This window comes from Trachinotus anak, unplaced genomic scaffold (genome assembly GCF_046630095.1).
Source record: "Trachinotus anak isolate AG129_WGS33_773 ecotype Australia unplaced genomic scaffold, CSIRO_AGI_Tana_v1 ptg000003l, whole genome shotgun sequence".
NCBI classification, from domain to species: Eukaryota; Metazoa; Chordata; class Actinopteri; order Carangiformes; family Carangidae; genus Trachinotus; species Trachinotus anak.
In genome coordinates, this window is record NW_027273854.1 from 15,396,225 (window position 1) to 15,414,220 (window position 17,996).

Consider the following 17,996-nt stretch of genomic DNA (forward strand, 5'->3'; position numbering starts at 1 on the left):
AGGAAAGATGAGTGTTGGGTTTTAATGAGGTGCCATATTCCTCTTCAGGAGTGTGACTCCAAGGAACAGAGCAACATCAAGTTTAGGTTCCTTGCAAGGACACTGGGAGCAGTGATTTATAATTTACACAGCAACCACATCTCTGGAGCCGTAGAGATTTATTGTTGAGAGTCTGTTTCCACAGAATAAAGTTGGAAAAACTAAATTAGAGTAAAGTAGAGTAAGGCATGAGAACACATATTAATATTTTTCACATATTAAGCTAATATATTATCTGAGCCAAACTGTAGCACACCTCTCAGTATTGCGAGGCACATTACTTGACAGTATATTCATATAAGACAGAAGCAGTGATAAATAATAAGACAGTCATTCAGATGTTATTGCAGTGTTTGGGATCTCAGGGTCTTCTCTGGCTCTTTTCCTTCAGTATGACAGGCGGTATGAAGTTGGAGACCCTGCTGCAGTGTGTTGTGATTTGCAGGCTCGGTGCATCACTCCAGCGCCAATGAGCAGTGTGTGTCCCATGTGAGAGCAGATATCAGTGTTTTCCTGTACAAGCCTCCTCATTTGCTGCTGCGCCCCCGAGTCTCAGGTTCACACTGTGTCACACACTGTCAGCGCTGTTCACTAAAGCAGCACCAACAACACGTGATGTCGTCATAGTATCTGCACCAGCTCTGTGTGTTTAAACTGAAAACCCTGGGGACACCTCATTTTACTGTATGAAGTGCATGAAGTGGCAGTACAGTATTTGGATGTTATGTCATGTTTGGTGTTTTCTTACTAATATTAAACGGTTCATAATGCGTAACCCAGATCGTGGCCTATTCATGCAGCAAATCTTGACACTGTTTATTTGAGTCAAATATTTCTGACCAAAACTCTACAGGAAACTTTCTCTCTCATATTGATGCCGTGATTTCCAATTTGAAAACAGCATTCACATCAACTTCCAAGGTTTAATTATGACTGAGAAACTTCTGAAAGCTCTGATCTGACTTGGCGTTTAATAATTTGTAATAATAACTAATGTGGTGATTTAATAACTGTCTCACATCAGGCGTTATATTGTGATGTCACAGTATTTTTACCACACAACCACACAACAATCTTGAATTGTGTGAACATAGTTAACATGAGACTCTTTCCGATCTCTACCAACCATCCTTATGACATGAACCCAGCATTATATCCAGTGATGAGGACCATATAGACACGAATGTTTAAGATGTTACCACGTGTATATTTCATAAATTGTATATTAGTGTTATTTACAGATATTTACTCACAACCAGATACTGCCAGAAGGCAACAGGGAAACATTTTTTGGTTTTTGGTTTTCAAAGATGCAAATACTTTATTGTCTGTGTTTGCATAACAGAATGATACCAGAATACAAAATCTACACACATTATGACAATTTTTTTCATTTACTGATAAAAAAAAAAAATTGTAACCTTCCTAAAATTTGTCCTTATTTTATATTTTGGTCATAAAACAGCTCCATAAGTGCTTTTGTTTGCAACAACTGGAGAACAGAAAAGAGGGTAAATGTTGTATTATGCTGCATCTACTGGTACAATACTGTTTGACTTTTCTTTTAGTGAAAACACAGGGAGTGTATCTATAAGTTACACAGTGAACATATAAATATCATTTCTTTGTGAATTCTCTGTTATGCTGCAGAGTGAGAAAACCTTAAGAAATGATCATCTAGAAAAGCCAGTGTTTGTTGCTCCCTCCAGTGGTATTGTGATGCTACTTCTCCCTCACACGCGCACACACACACACACACACACACACAACAGTTTTCAACAGTTAAAAAAGTTACACATAAAATAATACACAGTGTGTAACATCAAAAGTTACACATACATAATAGACAGAAACACAGCAGCTTCTCTCTGATGTGCAGACTCCACCTTCTCCCTCTTTGTTCAGCTCAGAATGACTCAAAAAGCTTCATTCGTTCTTGGACAGAAAGGCCGTCCTTCAAACTCTGCAAACAAAACGCATAAAAAAAGACAAGTGATAAAAGTAAGAGTGAATGTTTTGTTGAATGTATAGTTAGTATGACTGAAGCACTTCACTGTGAGGTCAGAGTTTAAAAAGGGTTAAAATTGTTTCTTGTTCATTCAACAATAGACAAGATTTATGACAACAAAAGCGTTGAATAGCTCTATTTAATTTGTGAAGATTAGACTGCTATTGATTTTAATTGGAAATGTCTGCTTGTTACACTGCATTGCTCGTGCAGTGGATTACTTTTATTTTCTGATGAGTTAACATTATTGTGTATTATTTAACGCACAATTTTATTACAGCGTTAAACTTAACGAGTTATTTAAAATTATACATGACACATGCAACCTATAATTACAGACCCGGATACTTTTATGTACTTGATAGATGAGTAATGGCTCCAAAAACCTTCTTTTTGTTGCAGCAGCAGCTTTTACCTTTGATCTCACTCCTCTGATCTGACGTGTGAGGGAGGATTTCTCTGGTTTCTTCAGAAAAGCCACATTACTTGTATTTGTCATGGAGTCCTCTGAGAAAACAAAGAGTGCAGTAAATACAGAGTGGCAGGGATTAAAGGAGTAGTTTGACATCCTGGGAAAAATTTAGTTTTTATGCCAACCTATCCTTATCAGCTGCTGGCTTTGGCTCCATATTAACCGTACAGACATGAGAGTGGTACCAATCTTCTCATCTAACTCTCACCAAGAGAGCGAATGAGCTTATTTGCCAAAATGTCAAACTGTGGCTTTAGGGTGGATCTAAACATTCATTTCATCATCAGCCACATACTGACAAAAATAGGGACCACTATTCCATAAGAACTGAGAAGATGTCAGTGCTAGTGAGTTGAAATCTCAGTTAGTTATTCTTAGATTTTATAATGTTCACAAAGTAAAAAAGTGTCTCACTGAGGTTCTGTCCTGAAGCATCTCTGCCTGGAGACCAAGTGGCAAACTTGAGCTCTTCACTGGTTTTGTTGACATCATGATGGGGTTCATCCTGGCTGCTCTTGTAGAGGGCCTTCAGCTTGTTCTGGGCATATATTTTGTCCTGTTACATACACAAACATGTCAGTGTAAAATCACAGATTGTCAAATGAATAATACATATATTATTAGACAGGCCACAGAAATAACAAGTTTGGATTTGCACATTTATGTTTGCATCAATTACATACAGTTAATTATATGTACAATCATAATCATATAAATAATTCCATTTATCTGCCTTTGTCAAGGTAACTTCATCAGGGAAATAAACAGATATTGTCTTGTTTTTTGATATTTGATTCACATTCATCTACTAATCAGAAGATTGTCTAACGTCTAATCTGTAATATGATTTATAATCCAGAAAGATCCCCAGAGGCTCAAAGAGATTTCAGTACCATTCGAGCAATCTTCAACTCTTCTCTGAGTGAGCGAGCTTCCTGTCTGAGAAACTGCATCTCTGCCTCCCTCGCCCGCAGAATCACCTGCAGCACGACAAAGTGCATCAGCACAGTGTGATTAAGTATACATACACAATAATCTCAAACTGGATTCATCAAAAATAAATAAGTTGAATATTTAAGACAGGCAATTTTACTGAAAATCACAAATATATATGTTATGCTGTCACAAACAAAGTAAAACTCAAGACACAGACATTATCGGTGCATTTGTAGCAGATACTTATAGGACATTTAGGAGACTTCATGATGTGGGACAAAGATAAAAGTGTGACTCTCTCTCTCTGTCTTTCCAGTCACTTACCTCCATCTCATAGAAGTCATTTGTTTGTGCGGCCACATGTGACTGTTTCCCATTTAGTGAGAAATGTAGCTGAGACGTTTCATCTGTCTCTCTCTTAGAGGATGACAGGAGATAAAATTTACAAATGACTTTAGAAATACACCCACACACACAGTGTTTACACTATCTAGTTGTTGATATGTTAAGTCAGTACAAATAAGGAATATTCAGCGACACTGTCTGAGAAACCTCCGAGAAAAGAAAATGTTTATACCTGCTTCTTCTTCAGCTCCTGGTTTTCTTTTTGGTACTGCATCAAGGATTTTCTCTCATCATGCAGCTCTTGGCTCAGATGAGAGTTTTCCAGGCATTTCTGAGTGTGCTGAACCGACAGCACCTCCAGCTCCTTGTGCAATAACTGGATCTCCTTCCTGCAGTGGCACAGCAGAAGCACAGGCGATGTTGTACAGTGAGGTGATCAACATTTTGGAAGAAAATGTACTGAGAAGAAGTGATTAATATTTGTTTAAAATGGTAAGTTTAAAAAGCTATTATGAGGAACTGATAAAAAAAATGTCTAGTAATTACTGATTAATTCTTCTTTGTGGAAACACTGACAAATGCTGATATTACAAGAAGCACAACCAGAAGAAAATGTGAAAAAATTGAGAAATTATTCAAGATGTAAAATGGCAACATCAGAACAGAGCTACAAATGAATTTACTATCAGGGCTGCATTGAATGATGGAAATACTGTGAATATACAGCTTTTGGTACACTCACAAAAAAAAACCAGTATCCACTGTAACTCATGCTGTTACTCTGCACCTGCCAAACAGCATCTACACTGAGTTACCAGTTTATTCATCATCACAGTCTAATCACATCCAAAACAACAGCCCTGCAATACATACTGCAGTTAGTTAGACATACACAGCTCTTCAATGTAATGAAGAATCAAACATTGATAAAGGATCAGAAGTTACTCACTCATACTCCATGTGCAGTTGCGTGATGTCAGCACTCTCCCTGATGTGCTGAGACTGTCGGCTTTTCTCGAGCTCCTTTCTATGGGCTCTCCTCATCGCCACAATTGCTGCAAATAATAAGAGGTGACATAATTTGTGTACCGCTGTTCTCCAGAGTTGCTTCATTTCTTATTTATAGCATTCATACATCTAATGCAATTCAACTGATTTTCAACTGTTTCTACGTTGTTACAGAGATGCCCTTTAATCATCCTCTGAAAAATGTCCCCATCACAGAAAAAAAAAGTTCACTTCAGTAATGAATTGATTGAATGGCTCTACATTGCTTTTATTTTTGCATAGTTTCTTTCTGAACCATTTTACCTGCCATTGTGGCAGCTGTCTCTTCCTGCAGCAGCTGGTCTTTCTCCTTCAGAAGTGCAGCCACCTCTGTCTTATGCTGCTGCTGTAGATCTCCTATCAGCTTCCTGTGCATGTCCTCCATAGCAGTGAAACCATGATCCTGTGATGAAATTTAGAAATAGTTCATCATTAATATATATCAAGTCAAATCAAGTCAAATTTAATGTATATAGCCCAGTATCACAGATCACAAGTTTGTGTCAAGGGGCTTTACAATCAGTAAAGAATACAATAACTTTTGCATATATTTAGTAGAAAGGAACTGGATATACAGCTCTGTAGTGCTTGTGTGTGCTTGCTTATGCTTTTTGTCTCTCTCTCTCACACACACACACACACAACTGTGTCTTGATGAGTCAATATTTTATTCAAAATACTACAGAGAACAAATACACATGAATAAAGTTAAATAGTTAAATAGACGAGCAAACTATACGCTCACGCTTCAATTTTCCCACTGTAAAAAACCTTTAAAAGCTAGAACTGAGGTAATGAAATTCCATTTAATATTTAATTTAATATTATTTGAAAAAAGAAATAAGGTCTTTGTTACCTCAAGTTTTTCAAGATCTTTCCGGTAAGCCTCCCTCACTGCCACTGCATCACCTCCCACCACCTGAGTCCCAAGCTCCTCTTTTGTTTTTCTCTCCAGCACAGCCTGGTCTAGCGAGGCAGAGGAGATACTGTCAGTGGAAGCAGGTGCGTCTGTGCAGGTTTTGGTCTGTTTCTCTTTGGTGTAGTAACCATGCAAGTGTTTCATCTCCTCTTCATGGATCTGCTGCAGTTCTCTTATCTTTTCTTGAAACTTTGCCTCCAGTGTTTCCCTCCGTTCTTCATGATAATCCTCAATTTTCTGTATGTCTTCCAGGAGCCTCTGGTTCTCAGTCTCTACAGATATGATCTTTTGCTCAGTGCGCTCTAGTTCTTGTCTCAGAACACTGTTGTCCTCCTGAAGCTGACCTAAGGTGTGATTAAAGGCCTGCTCATCCATTAATGTGATGTCTTGTTCTTTGCACAAAGCTTGTAGTTTGCTCTGTAACACCTCGCTTTGATGCAACTCCTGCTCTAAATCCAAGTGCAACCTGTTTGACAAATAAATCAGTTTTACCTGCTCCTGCATCCAATTCATATCTACAGCTGAATCACTTTGTCCGCTACAGTCCAGACTGCGCTCACTCCCTGGTCCATCAGAGATCTCCTGGCAGAGCTGGTTTAAGAACTTGGCCCTTCTTTGCAGCTGGGATATAAGTCTCTCAAACCATTCTGGTTCTTTCTCGGCCTCCTCCTTTTTGTCATCAGATTGGCCTTTTTCAACAGGTTTTGTAGCTTCTTCTAAACCTCTGCCCTCTACCTTCACTTGCTCCTTGTAAGGAGCCAACTCTGGCGGATTGATATCTGCCAGACCCTTCTTTTTCTGCTCCTCTTCTTGATTATTTTCATATTGCTGCTGACATTTTAAGGCAGAATAAATTAGCTCAGCTTCAGCACAGACTCTGCCGATGGCTTCTTCCAAGGGTTCATCGCTGACACATCCTGCTTTCCCAGACTCAGTCCTACTTTCTGTTTTTAAGGCTATCCTTTGAGAGATTATGCTTTTGTACCTCTCTGCAGCATCCCCTTCATCTTCTCTTGGGACTAAGGACAGTTGGCCAATGCCACATTGACTCTGAAGGACAGATAGCATTTTCTCTACTACAAAAAGTTCTCTCATTAAACACTTACTCACACTTGCCATGTCATCCTCTGAGGGTAATGTATTAGTGAGTTTACTTTTAGCACTAATGCTGCTATCAGCTCCAGCTAACGGCTCATCATTGAGGATTTTGTCCTCTCCTTTGCTGGCATTATATGCTTCATGCTGTTGTTTCTCTGCATCTCTGTGTCCTTGCTGAAGGCAGGCAGCAACGGTGGTAAGTTGCTTCTCAAAGTGCGCGATATTAATCGGAGTGACTTGAAGCCTCTCCCTGCAGGCTTGTATGATGTTCAGAGCGACCTGGAACCTGCCAGCCAACATCCTGCAGCGGCTCTCTGTGTCCTGGGCGAAGCGCTGGCTCTGCTTGGCCTGACTGTGCAGCAGCAGACTGAGGTGCTGGGCAGTGGCTCGGCTCTGAGTCAGCTGGGAGCAAAGGTGGGGGTCCTGGCAGCTGATGTGACTCTGGTGTTCCTCTAGTCTTTGCGTGATGTCTCTTAGCTTCTCCTCAGTCACATAAAGCTTAGTTTCAAGTAACTGGATCACAGACATAAACCTTTCCGGGTCATCTCCTGCACCGACAATGTACTGGTACGACAGGTCAATCGAGCGAGACCTGTTTCTAGCGTGCTCGTGAGAAAGGTTGCCATTTACCGGGACAACATCTATGGTATTTGAGCTGTTAGACAGCTGGCCACTGTCTACTGCCTTTGTTCTTCTGTCATTCACAGCGAGAGGCTCATTTGTCTGCTGCTGTCTCTCATTATGCTGAGCAGGCTCTGATGACTCAGCCTTCAGCTGAGAAGAGGCGCAGTTGCAAACTTTCAACATTTCATTCAGCTTCACTTCAGTCTCCTCCAAGCTATTACCCAAGACTTCCATCTTCAACAAAACTTCACTCAGCTCTTGCTCCTTCCTGTCGAGGAGTCTCTCGTAGCCCTCTCGTATGTCCTGTGTTTCAGACTCCCTTTGCTGCACCTTCCCCAAAGCCACCTGCAGCTCCTCACAAACTCTCTCATATGAGTGCTCAAGATTGTAGTAGTGCGTCTCTTCTGTTTTCAAGCGGCTCTGCAGCCTGCTCACCTCTCCATCTGCCTCAGATAACTGGTTCTGTAGCTCTTGACAGCGGCGGTCCAGCTGCTCTCTTTCCTCTTGAAGTTTCTCCACAGCAGACACGGTGCATGCTAGCTCCTCTTGAAGCTGCTGTTGAGCCTCCTCAATTTCTCTGGTCCAGGCCTGAGTCTTATTCAGGCTCAGTACCTGCTGCTCAGCCCTGTCCAGTCTCTCCTGAAGGTCTTGTGAGTGTTGTTCAGCCTGTGCCAGGCTAGCAGCCAAGCTCCTCCGTTCTCTGTCCTGACTTGCTTGAAGGAGCATGAGGTGCTTCTGCAGGCGAGCCTCTTTTTGGGCCTGTGCTTCCTCGTTGGCACAAAGTTGAGTTTTCACCTCATGGAGATGTTTCTGCAAGTGACTGGCCTCCTGCTGGAGACTGTGAAAATTCTGCAACTCCTGCTGCAGCTGTGTCAGACGGGACTCAGCTTCCTTCCTCTGCTCTTCACTGGTGCTCAGCTGAGACTTCAGGGAGGACACACAATGCTCCCACTCCTTCTGCTGCTCATGAAAGTGCAGCCGGTCTTGCTCCAGATGAGCTTGTGCAAGCGCTGTGGCATCACCTGTGACCAGTAACTGAGCTTGCTGTGCTAAGAGATCCACTCTTCGTCGTAGTTCAGCTTCTCTGGCCTCCTCCTGACTCCTCTTCTGGGCCTCCAGCTCATTGCGGAGGTCATGGTTTATCTTCTGCAGTCGCTGTAAAGCCAACGCTTGTTCCAAAGAGACTGAAAGATCGTTCTACAGGAGAACAGTAGGACAAACTAGTGAAATCGCACTTTCATCTCCACTAAAAATAGTAAATATTCATATTTTAGAGTGTCATTTGTGTTGTACCTGTGGATGAACCATTTCTCCTGAATGACTCTCTCTCTCATGTTGGAGTTCATCCTGCAGATTCCTGTTTAACTGCTGGAGTCGAGACAGTTCCTTCTGTGTTCGTTCCAGCTGTGGATAAATGGTGACAAATTGTCAATCCAAACATGTATTTGTGTTTCTTTTCGTAAACTTTTAAACATATTTGTGCGTGATTCTGATTCTTACAATTCCTACGAGGTTAATCAGAATCAGAATCACAATACTTTATTGATCCCCAGGTGTATATTAAGTTGCTTGTTATTTCCTGCTTGTCACACTGTATATGTTTCGTGTAATAAAAGAAATATTTCTAAAAAAAAATCATGGTGGAATTGCATAAACACATACACACACACACCCACAAAATCTTACCTCTTTGACAAGTTGTCCAGTTTGCTGCTCACACAGCGGCATCTCCTGGTCTTTCGTGCACTCACAGGTGTTCATTGATACTTGTTGCTCCTCACTCTTAACTTCTTGCCAACTCTGCTTGATTTCACTCTCTTTGTTTGATTTTTTGTCACTTGATGGCACCGCTGTGGAGCCAGAGCCGTGACTCCCAGCTCCTTCAGCACACAATGATGTATTTGTCACACCCACTGCACAGAAGGCCATACACAAAGATAAATTTAGCACAATGTCATATGTATTGAAACAACATATTGGTATGTGTTTCTTCCCCTATGTCTATGGAGGAAATTAATGTTTGTGGCATGTTATTGCAAACCAGGAATACATGAGATACAAAGCAGCATTTTACATTCACAAATACATTGTGGATTTCAGTAGGAGTACATCCATAAATCATTGATTGAATGTAATGTAATGAATGATAATAATCAAGTATGATCATATTTCTATAAAGTAAATCAAAATATAACAAGTGCCCTAAACAGCAGGAAACTACATCAATTTTCCATTTGGATCTTTAATTTTAAAAGCAGTTACTGACAAAATTGTTTTTTCTTATTTTTCTCAGTTTGTTCAGTGACTCACCAGTTTGTGTGGTTGCAACAAGAGGTGGACACTGATGACAGGAAGCACTGTCACCCTCCTCCACCTGGTGCAGAGGATTGATGGGAGACGGAGTGGAGTTTCTATCAGCAGATCTCTGTTCTTTTTCTGGCTGCAGTGTGGTCTCCTGGTCTCTCTGCTGTTGATGTGAATCCTGTTCCCTGTCACTGGCTTTGTGCTCTTGTAAACAACTGTTTTTGTGTTCAGACTTCCACACACCCTCAACCGACTCTGAATCTGCTGATTCCTGTTGAGTCTTCTGCTCCGACTGGGAGCTGTGAGGAATACAGAAGAAACTTATTTACAATGGGTAATTTGTAAAATACGTGTAATGTTAGAGTTAAGATACTTCATAATGTACATTCACAGTAAAATCCAATTTAAAGGTAAATCCCATCTATAAATTTGACACGCTATCTACCTTCTGACATCAGGTGTAAGACTGGGTCTCACATTCTTCAACACTGCCTGGACCCAGTTGCGTCTCATCCCAGAGGTCATTGCACAGAGTGAGTACACACCATCTCTGGTCTGTGGAAAAAGAAATATGACTCAAAATTACACCTTATAATTAAAGATCTATTGGTATTGGCTATAAAAGCTAGTTAAAGTCATAACATACTGCACAGTTAATTTAAACTGCTGTATTATCTTGATTTACCTCCAGCAATGAGGAAAAATGAAGAAGCTTGGTTTATAGGTACTATGATATACAGTATTTTATGGTTATTGCAGGAAATGTGTGTTGTGGAGGTATTTTTCAAGTATAGGTTGCAGTAAAGAAGAATTGGATGTTCCGATATTAAAATATTGTGCCTGGAATTCTTTCAACTTTTCCCATCAAACACTGAGCAAACAAAAGACAACAATAACAAGAACTCCCATGTGGAGATTTGTGCTGTGTTGCAGATTAACATGCTATGTAACAACAGTGAAGCTCATGAATGAGCTGTGAAGTAGTATTTCAGTAAGTAACTTTTCAGGTTTCAATTTCATTTGATCTTGAGATCAAATACAATGCAGGGAAATGTGTAATTAACTAAACAAAGAGGCAACATCCAGAGGCGGGGACACTCAGGGTACCAGGTACCAGTGGACATCACTCCTCCAACGTGGCAGAACGAAATGACAACACACTTTCAGCAAGGCAACAGTAAATCATGAAACATGGAGACTCCTTGTATAGTCAATAGATATTTAAGACCAAAGTAACACAAACCAAAATCAATCTTGTCCATTTTGTTACAGCCTCAATCCCAAAGAAAAAAAAAAAGAAAAACAGAGCACAATTTATTTTCTACCACAAAGTTCATCCATACCAGGTCCACAGTAGCTTAAAGTAGTAGCTAAACAGTCCATGACTACAAAATCTACACTGTGAGCATGCAGAGTTCATCTGCCAGCACCAACCAACAGCTTCAACCAAAAGTGATGCTTAAAGATCCTTGACTCTGATTGGTTAGACACCGCCACATATTATTCAGCCCACCTGCCTGTGTAGCAGCTGATTAACTGTATTTTATTGCTCTAACAATTTAATGAGCCATTACAGTCCTTGCCTTCACTGTGCCTAATTAAAAATAATTCCTTGTATGTTTTTGTGATTAATCCCAGTTCATGCCTTGCCACATGTGCCATACATTAGAGACCACATCACATGTGATGACATACATGTTGTCAGATTCATTAAACTATACGAACCATTCATTTTATGCAGAAACTATTGAACTCACATGAATCTGAAAACCACAGTTCTTCTGAGCTGGGTACTCTGTGATGTCAAAACATGTGGACAAGTTTATCTCACCGTCCACATCAGCTGCCTGAAATCAGGGAACAAGACAGCTTATGCATATGCATCATGAACCTGGATTCAGACATTCACTCACAGTTAATGTTGAGCAGACTGTCATATGTCTGGGTCTCTGAGGTCATGTTTCAAGTTCTCGTGATTTGTTTTTTAACCTATTCAAGTTTGCGAGGATCAATCGCCACATTGACAGACATATGAGCTTCTTCTTCAACTGTAAAGTATGTTTATCTTTTTGTTCTTTTCATTTGACAAAACAAAATGCCAGCGCACCTCCTCAGCAACTGAATCTTTGTAGAACCTCAGGATTTGGTCAGTCAGGACAAACCAGTGTTTCTGCCACTACAGGAGACACATTCACAGTCAGAGTAGAAAAAGACAATGCACAAGATCATCTTGTACATCCTGAAATCATTGCCACAGCCCCTAAAGTGACAGCGCATTGACCAGTTCACCTGCCCAGATGCATCCTGCCGCATCATCCATCCTTTCTTAAAGTTGAACAGGTCAGGCTGAAGAAGAAGTAAAGCAACTTATTTACCTTACCAAAGAAATACTGTATATAAAAAGCTGGCTAGTATCGAGTATAAATAAGATATAATCCACTAATTTTATCTATTGCTTTATCAATTAACATCATCATTTATTATTTCAATGTAATATTTTGGTTTGTTAAAAAATAAAATAGTCAACATGGAGAGATTTACTAAAACAGCAGAGGTTTTAGTAAAAAAGAAGCAAAGAAATCACAAACTGAAAATGAATATGTCATGATAAGACTCACAATAGCAGAGGCCTCAACACCTCTGCACTCAAAGGATTTAAGCCAGACGTATCGAGGGATGGACGAGCGAGAGACATCAGGAACAGACCGTTTTAATTCCTAGCACAGAAAAGAGGTTAAAGCTGCAGCCAAGGTTTTTTTTTTACTTGACTTCCACTTCAGTAACCTCTTTGATTGACATCTTTAGTGAAATATGGAAATGTCCACAGTATGAAAAGGGCAAGAAACATTACAAACTGAAAAACCATCCAAGCCTCATCATCAAGTGTACTGGCACAAATACATGCAGAAACACAAGCAAACAGAAAAAGGCATGAATCTTTGAAGCTTCATTCAGAGAAGTAATGAATCATTTTTTCCTTATTTTCTAGTCCTGGATTAATTTCATTTTGAATGATAGTTCTATGAGACAGTGTCTCACTTAAATCTATCTCATTTTTTTTAATGTTTATTAAGAAAAATACAATATTTTCTTGCACCCTATTTTCTATTTATTACAAGCAAATCTCTAAAATTGTCTTGATTTCAGTATCAGTTCTAGAGGCACATACTTTGCAGTTTTTGATATTTGGTTGTATTTTAACACCTTCCATACATACATGCCTGAGGAGCACAGAGCCTACGGAGCCTATGTACTGTGTCTCTTGAGAAAAGCATTAATTTTGCTTTTTTGGCATGAAGCAGTGATATAACCAATGATAATATATCTTGCAGTGCAATTACATTCTTTGTCCGTGGCTAACTGAACAGAATCTACAACAAAGTGTTTGATAATTAACAGTAAACAACTCAGGACCCATAAAGAATCCCTGTGGCACACCAACTTTTGTGGGTATTGAATATAGTGCTACCAGATAAATATGTTCATTTGGCTATTCATTTACAATAGTTCTGATAAGCAGGGCAACTAAGAAATTGGACAGTTATAATCATTGCAATGTCCACCTTTATGTGTAGAGATACATGAATAATTCCCAAATGGCTACAGTAGACTTTATACAAGAGAAGGTCCAACGTGTTCTTACTAGGGATGTCGCGATACATTGATGATAACCGTGATATTTAGAAAGTAAAATATAGATATTGTGATTATTGTTATTATAAATGTTCTTTATACATATATCATGATAATATTGTTGTCATAAATGATTTTGGTAATGATAATTGTGTATTGAAAATAGTCTATGGAACCTCAGTTATAGCATCAGCAGTGAAGGATCAAAAACAGCTATAAAAACTGAAACTAAAAGTACCTGTTCCTTCGCTTTGTTGCCATGATGATGACATGCACTGGTGGTAACTAAAGAGGAGGAAGACTCCGGTGGCTCAGAGGAGCTGCTTGTTTCCATTTCCTCCACATTATCACCATGACACTGGTCTTTCTTATACCTTAGTGATAAAAACATAGGTGGAATGGACAAAACCAGTTTTTACTGACTGAACGTTACTACCATCTATCATTCGGTATTTTCACATTACAACAATAAAATGAAAAACAAAAAACAACAGCGAACCTGATTTGCTCTGCAGAGGACGACAGGCAGCCAGAATCCAGGGCTTTCTTTTCTGAGGTTTGTCCTTTTTTAACTTGTGAGCTTGGAGCTGCCTGGTCTGAATCTGTTTCAGAGACAGCAGTAAAGAAACAACTGTACATGAAACAATTTGAGAAGCTTCTTTGGTGATAGTTATCAGCATTTGCTTACAAAATCTTTGTTTTTTTTTAATTCATCAACTTCTTTGTTGTGGTTGCAAATTAAGAAACAATCTAATTGTCTCACAATGAAAATGAGCCACTATATTTAGATTTATAGAAATATAGCTTAGTGGATTCTTGACTATAGATATTATCTGATTTGTACTTAAGAACTACAAAGAAATAATCATAAATGACACATAAATAAATTACCTTGTCCAGTGGATCTTTGGTCAAGTCTGTTGAGAGAACGGCTGCTCCTCATGAACGGAGCAGCTGTCAGAGAGGAGGTGTGGAGCGATGAGAAACTCCGGCTGCTGCAGAGGAGTGGTCTCCCTGGGTGAGATGCTTGTCTGGTGCCCTGGTGGCCAACGCTGCCTCGGTGGCTGAGGCTGCTTCTTTTCAAACTGCCACCAACTTTACTGTCACTTGCAGTTGAGTCACTTCCTCTGCTGCTGAGGCTACTGCTCCTTCCATAGCTGGGTTTAGACGTACTGCTGCCAGCCTGTTTACCACCGCTAGATACAGGCGCTGTTAGTGCTGCTAGGTCCTTTGCAAGACAGAGACAGAGAGCCACAGCAGAGGCTTAACAGTGATTGTCAAGGGAAATAAATCACAAAAGACAATAGAAAGCTCTGTCTGTTATTCAGTTATGGGGGTGACAATATTTAGATGTCAAACATCACACCTCTTGCTCACCCCCATCCCAGCTTAGACTCTTTGACACATACAATCCAATCACCACTGGAGAGAACCTTTTACCTTTTAATCCTCACAAGAGCTCTTAATTTGCTTAAGTACCATCTGACCAACACTGTGATCATGGACACACACACACGCACGCACACGCATAGACATTAAACTTAATCACACTTGAGCATTGGAGAGCCATTAGACACAGGAAGTCTATTCCAGTCTCAGTAGATGCAACCTCACCAACTGCAGAGGCAATCAATCTGTGGCCAGAGCACTCGACAGAAATCAATTAGAAGAGGCTCGAAGAGTCCTGACTTAGCGACTTGTGCAGGCTTTAACTGCAATGGCAACATAAATCAAACCAAATGCAAGCAAAAATATGCAGCAACTCTGTGGAATTTGTGTCCATGTTAAATGAACATCACAGAACAACGTAACAATGTAAATATAGCCCAATAACGTTTAACATTTTCATATACTTAGTTGATAATATACTGTTGAAGGAGGGGGACGTTGTAGAAGGATGCTAGTCTTCAGACCTTGTAAAACACATCAGTAAAGATGTTTGCCAATGGGTACCAAAACAAATGAAAAAGGAGCAAATCAATTATTTTTCTGTCATTACAAAACCAGAAAAACATACACTGAGGTGACGTGTAAAATTCAGAGCATTTGGGCTTTTTTTCCATAAAATGAAACAACACAATGCGAAATACAAATTTGCCTCCGTTTCTGAGTTTATTTCTTGTGGCAATGCCCAAAGGTATTTTGGGGATTTTATTTTGGGAGGAGATCCAGTGACTGATGAGCCAATTTTATAACATAAAACTATAAAGTGGGTCAGATAGAACAATTTAAACTCAATCTTTATTGTCCCCTTTTCAGTGAGTCATGAGTTTGGATATTAATCATACTGGCTTTGTGCACCATTTTCACAGATGCCAACAACAGCCATACACATTTACATTTCACATTTTGTTTATCGTGTTGTGTTTTCAAACACAGCTGAAAAACTATGCTGGTAAACAGGGGAAAATCCATTTTTCTAAAAATAATATTATTTTAAGCCACGTGTTGCCTCATCCTCTTTACCTTCATATCTATATGAACTCAATTAATGAATTTGACATGTATTGAGATCAAATCACATACTTCATCACAGAATATAAATGTCTTATTTCAAGAATTTTTTCAAATCAATGCAATAAATCAGTCAGTGGCGTTTCTGGCAGGATTCATATTCAGACTAAACTTCTGAAAGTCAGAAACATTACTAAATTACCTGACCACCACTTGAATGAATTTCCAGATGAGTTTGGTACTTACCTTTCCCCCTTTCTTCTGTGTAGATGTATTGGTCTTAGAGTTTACGAGCGTCTCATGCCACCTGCTATTGATAAGATTAGAGCAGTTCAGCAGAAATCATCCTGGCAACCTTTCCTCTTGCTTTTCAACCATTTTAGTTTTTTACTTTAAGGCTGCTCACGAGCAGCTTGTAGGTGTTAATGGAAGTCATAATGTGGTTAATGGAAATAGTGTATGGTTGGCAAACATCTGCATCACCGATGAGTGTTGATTATTTTTTCTCATGAACACATTGTACTCTGCTGTACTCTTCCTCCTTCTGTAACAGGCATTTACAATTATTTAAGTGCACTTCAAGACAGCAGCATACTTACTGTTTGATGCTGGGCGTTACAAGAGATTCAGCGTGTAAGTGCAACATTCAAGTTACTAATCTTTTCTATGCTCCTTATGTACTGATAATATAACAAGCCCTTTTCCAAATTAGCCCACTGCACTCTTTAAATAAAAAATACAATGCAAAATCATTACTGCTGTGTTAAACTGTCTTTTTTGGTTTTACTCCTTAATTTTACACATAATGAATTAGCAAACTTAACATGATTTGGCAGCCATGGCAATGCCAAGATTTCATTTATTTTATTTATTTAACTTCTCTTTAACATCAAGAGTAAATAATCAAATATCAAACTAGTTTTTATCCATAAAGAAGTGATCCCAAGGCATGTTATACGTGTACACAATATATCAGCTGTCATCTGAGGATACTCCCTGCACATTCTTTTCAGTGCTCAGGAATGCATTTATCTCCTTGAGTTTTCTTTTCAACTGATCAGCCTCAGCAAAATAACCTACCAACTAAAAACTATACATTACTATGTCCTTTTCATTTACATCTATCCCCATCTAAGTGAATCGCCTGTGTTATATAGGTTAGGTTAGGTATAGTTATATAAATAACTTGATAATGCTGACTTACCTTTGTTTCTTGGACATCATTCTTAGCAGCACAGTGAGAATACACTGAGTTAAACAACTGAACTAAAAGTGTGAGTGTATGGCTGATATTATTATTGATCTGTCTGCAAAAAACAAGTGTACCCCGTCTCAGTCTGGCAGAAACTAGAGAGAACAAATCACAAACAGGTCTATACAACAGTATCCCAAACACATACACGCACACACACACACACACACACACACCCACGTAATCCCATACAGAGTTGACAAACTCCATTAGAGTTCTGTGGGATTAGGCCAACTGCTTAACAGGATTACTACACGGTAATTTTAGTGAACTGGATGTACCAGCCTTTAATTTCTACAAACACTCCAAATGTCCAAATAAAATTAATATCAAGACACTTTATTTTACACATTTATTTTACATCAGCAGAATCCAAAGTAGTAGCAGTAAACACATGAACTCACTCAAGTACGGCAGAGAGGGATTTGACTGCTGACTCTGCTGAGGACACACAGTGACACAGCTGTCACCATGGATCTGTGAGCTGTGACCTGATCTGACCCATCCAAAACTATTTCCTACATACATCGCTCGTCTGAAGAAGAGCGCTTTTTACACACCAAGAAAAACTCTCCTACTCCTATAATGTCAGTTCAGAGTGAGGAAGACTATATTCTTGAATCTCCAACACCACATCATGCAATGAGAGATTAAGTGCCTAAACTAATTGGTAATTTAACTGTGTGTGGTCACACAAAAAAAAATACAGTATATTGAAAGAAAAAGCAAAATGAATGTCCCTGGAACGTTCATTTTTGGTAAAAAAAAAAAAAAAAATGGTTATATGGATACCGTGGAGGTATGTTTGTCAATCAGCAGATGTTGCTTGACAGTATTTTACAAATACTTGAGCTTACTTAACAAC

General features: G+C 39.3%; 1 protein-coding gene across 1 annotated transcript; it reads right to left on the minus strand.

The window, feature by feature from the left end:
- Positions 1–1,325: 1,325 nt before the first annotated feature.
- LOC139618251 (early endosome antigen 1) lies at positions 1,326–17,695 on the minus strand. The gene is made up of 18 exons (XM_071474025.1): positions 17,084–17,695; positions 16,126–16,189; positions 14,317–14,653; positions 13,925–14,027; positions 13,664–13,799; positions 10,238–10,347; positions 9,799–10,091; positions 9,175–9,401; positions 8,782–8,892; positions 5,704–8,685; positions 5,112–5,250; positions 4,750–4,855; positions 4,033–4,189; positions 3,780–3,872; positions 3,413–3,499; positions 2,934–3,075; positions 2,463–2,554; positions 1,326–2,002 (listed from the first exon to the last, which is right to left on the minus strand). Exons 1-18 carry the CDS (start codon positions 17,101–17,103, stop codon positions 1,946–1,948), a joined length of 5,256 nt encoding a protein of 1,751 aa, XP_071330126.1. The 5' UTR covers positions 17,104–17,695; the 3' UTR covers positions 1,326–1,945.
- Between the last annotated feature and the right edge of the window lie 301 nt (positions 17,696–17,996).

Coding starts and splice junctions, on each gene's coding strand:
- LOC139618251 (XM_071474025.1), bottom strand. CDS start 17,103: ATGATGTCCAAGAAACAAAG. Junction 13,800..13,924: donor TCCTCTGCAGAGCAAATCAG/GTTCGCTGTTGT, acceptor TTTATCACTAAG/GTATAAGAAAGACCAGTGTC. Junction 8,686..8,781: donor GAGAAATGGTTCATCCACAG/GTACAACACAAA, acceptor GTTCTCCTGTAG/AACGATCTTTCAGTCTCTTT.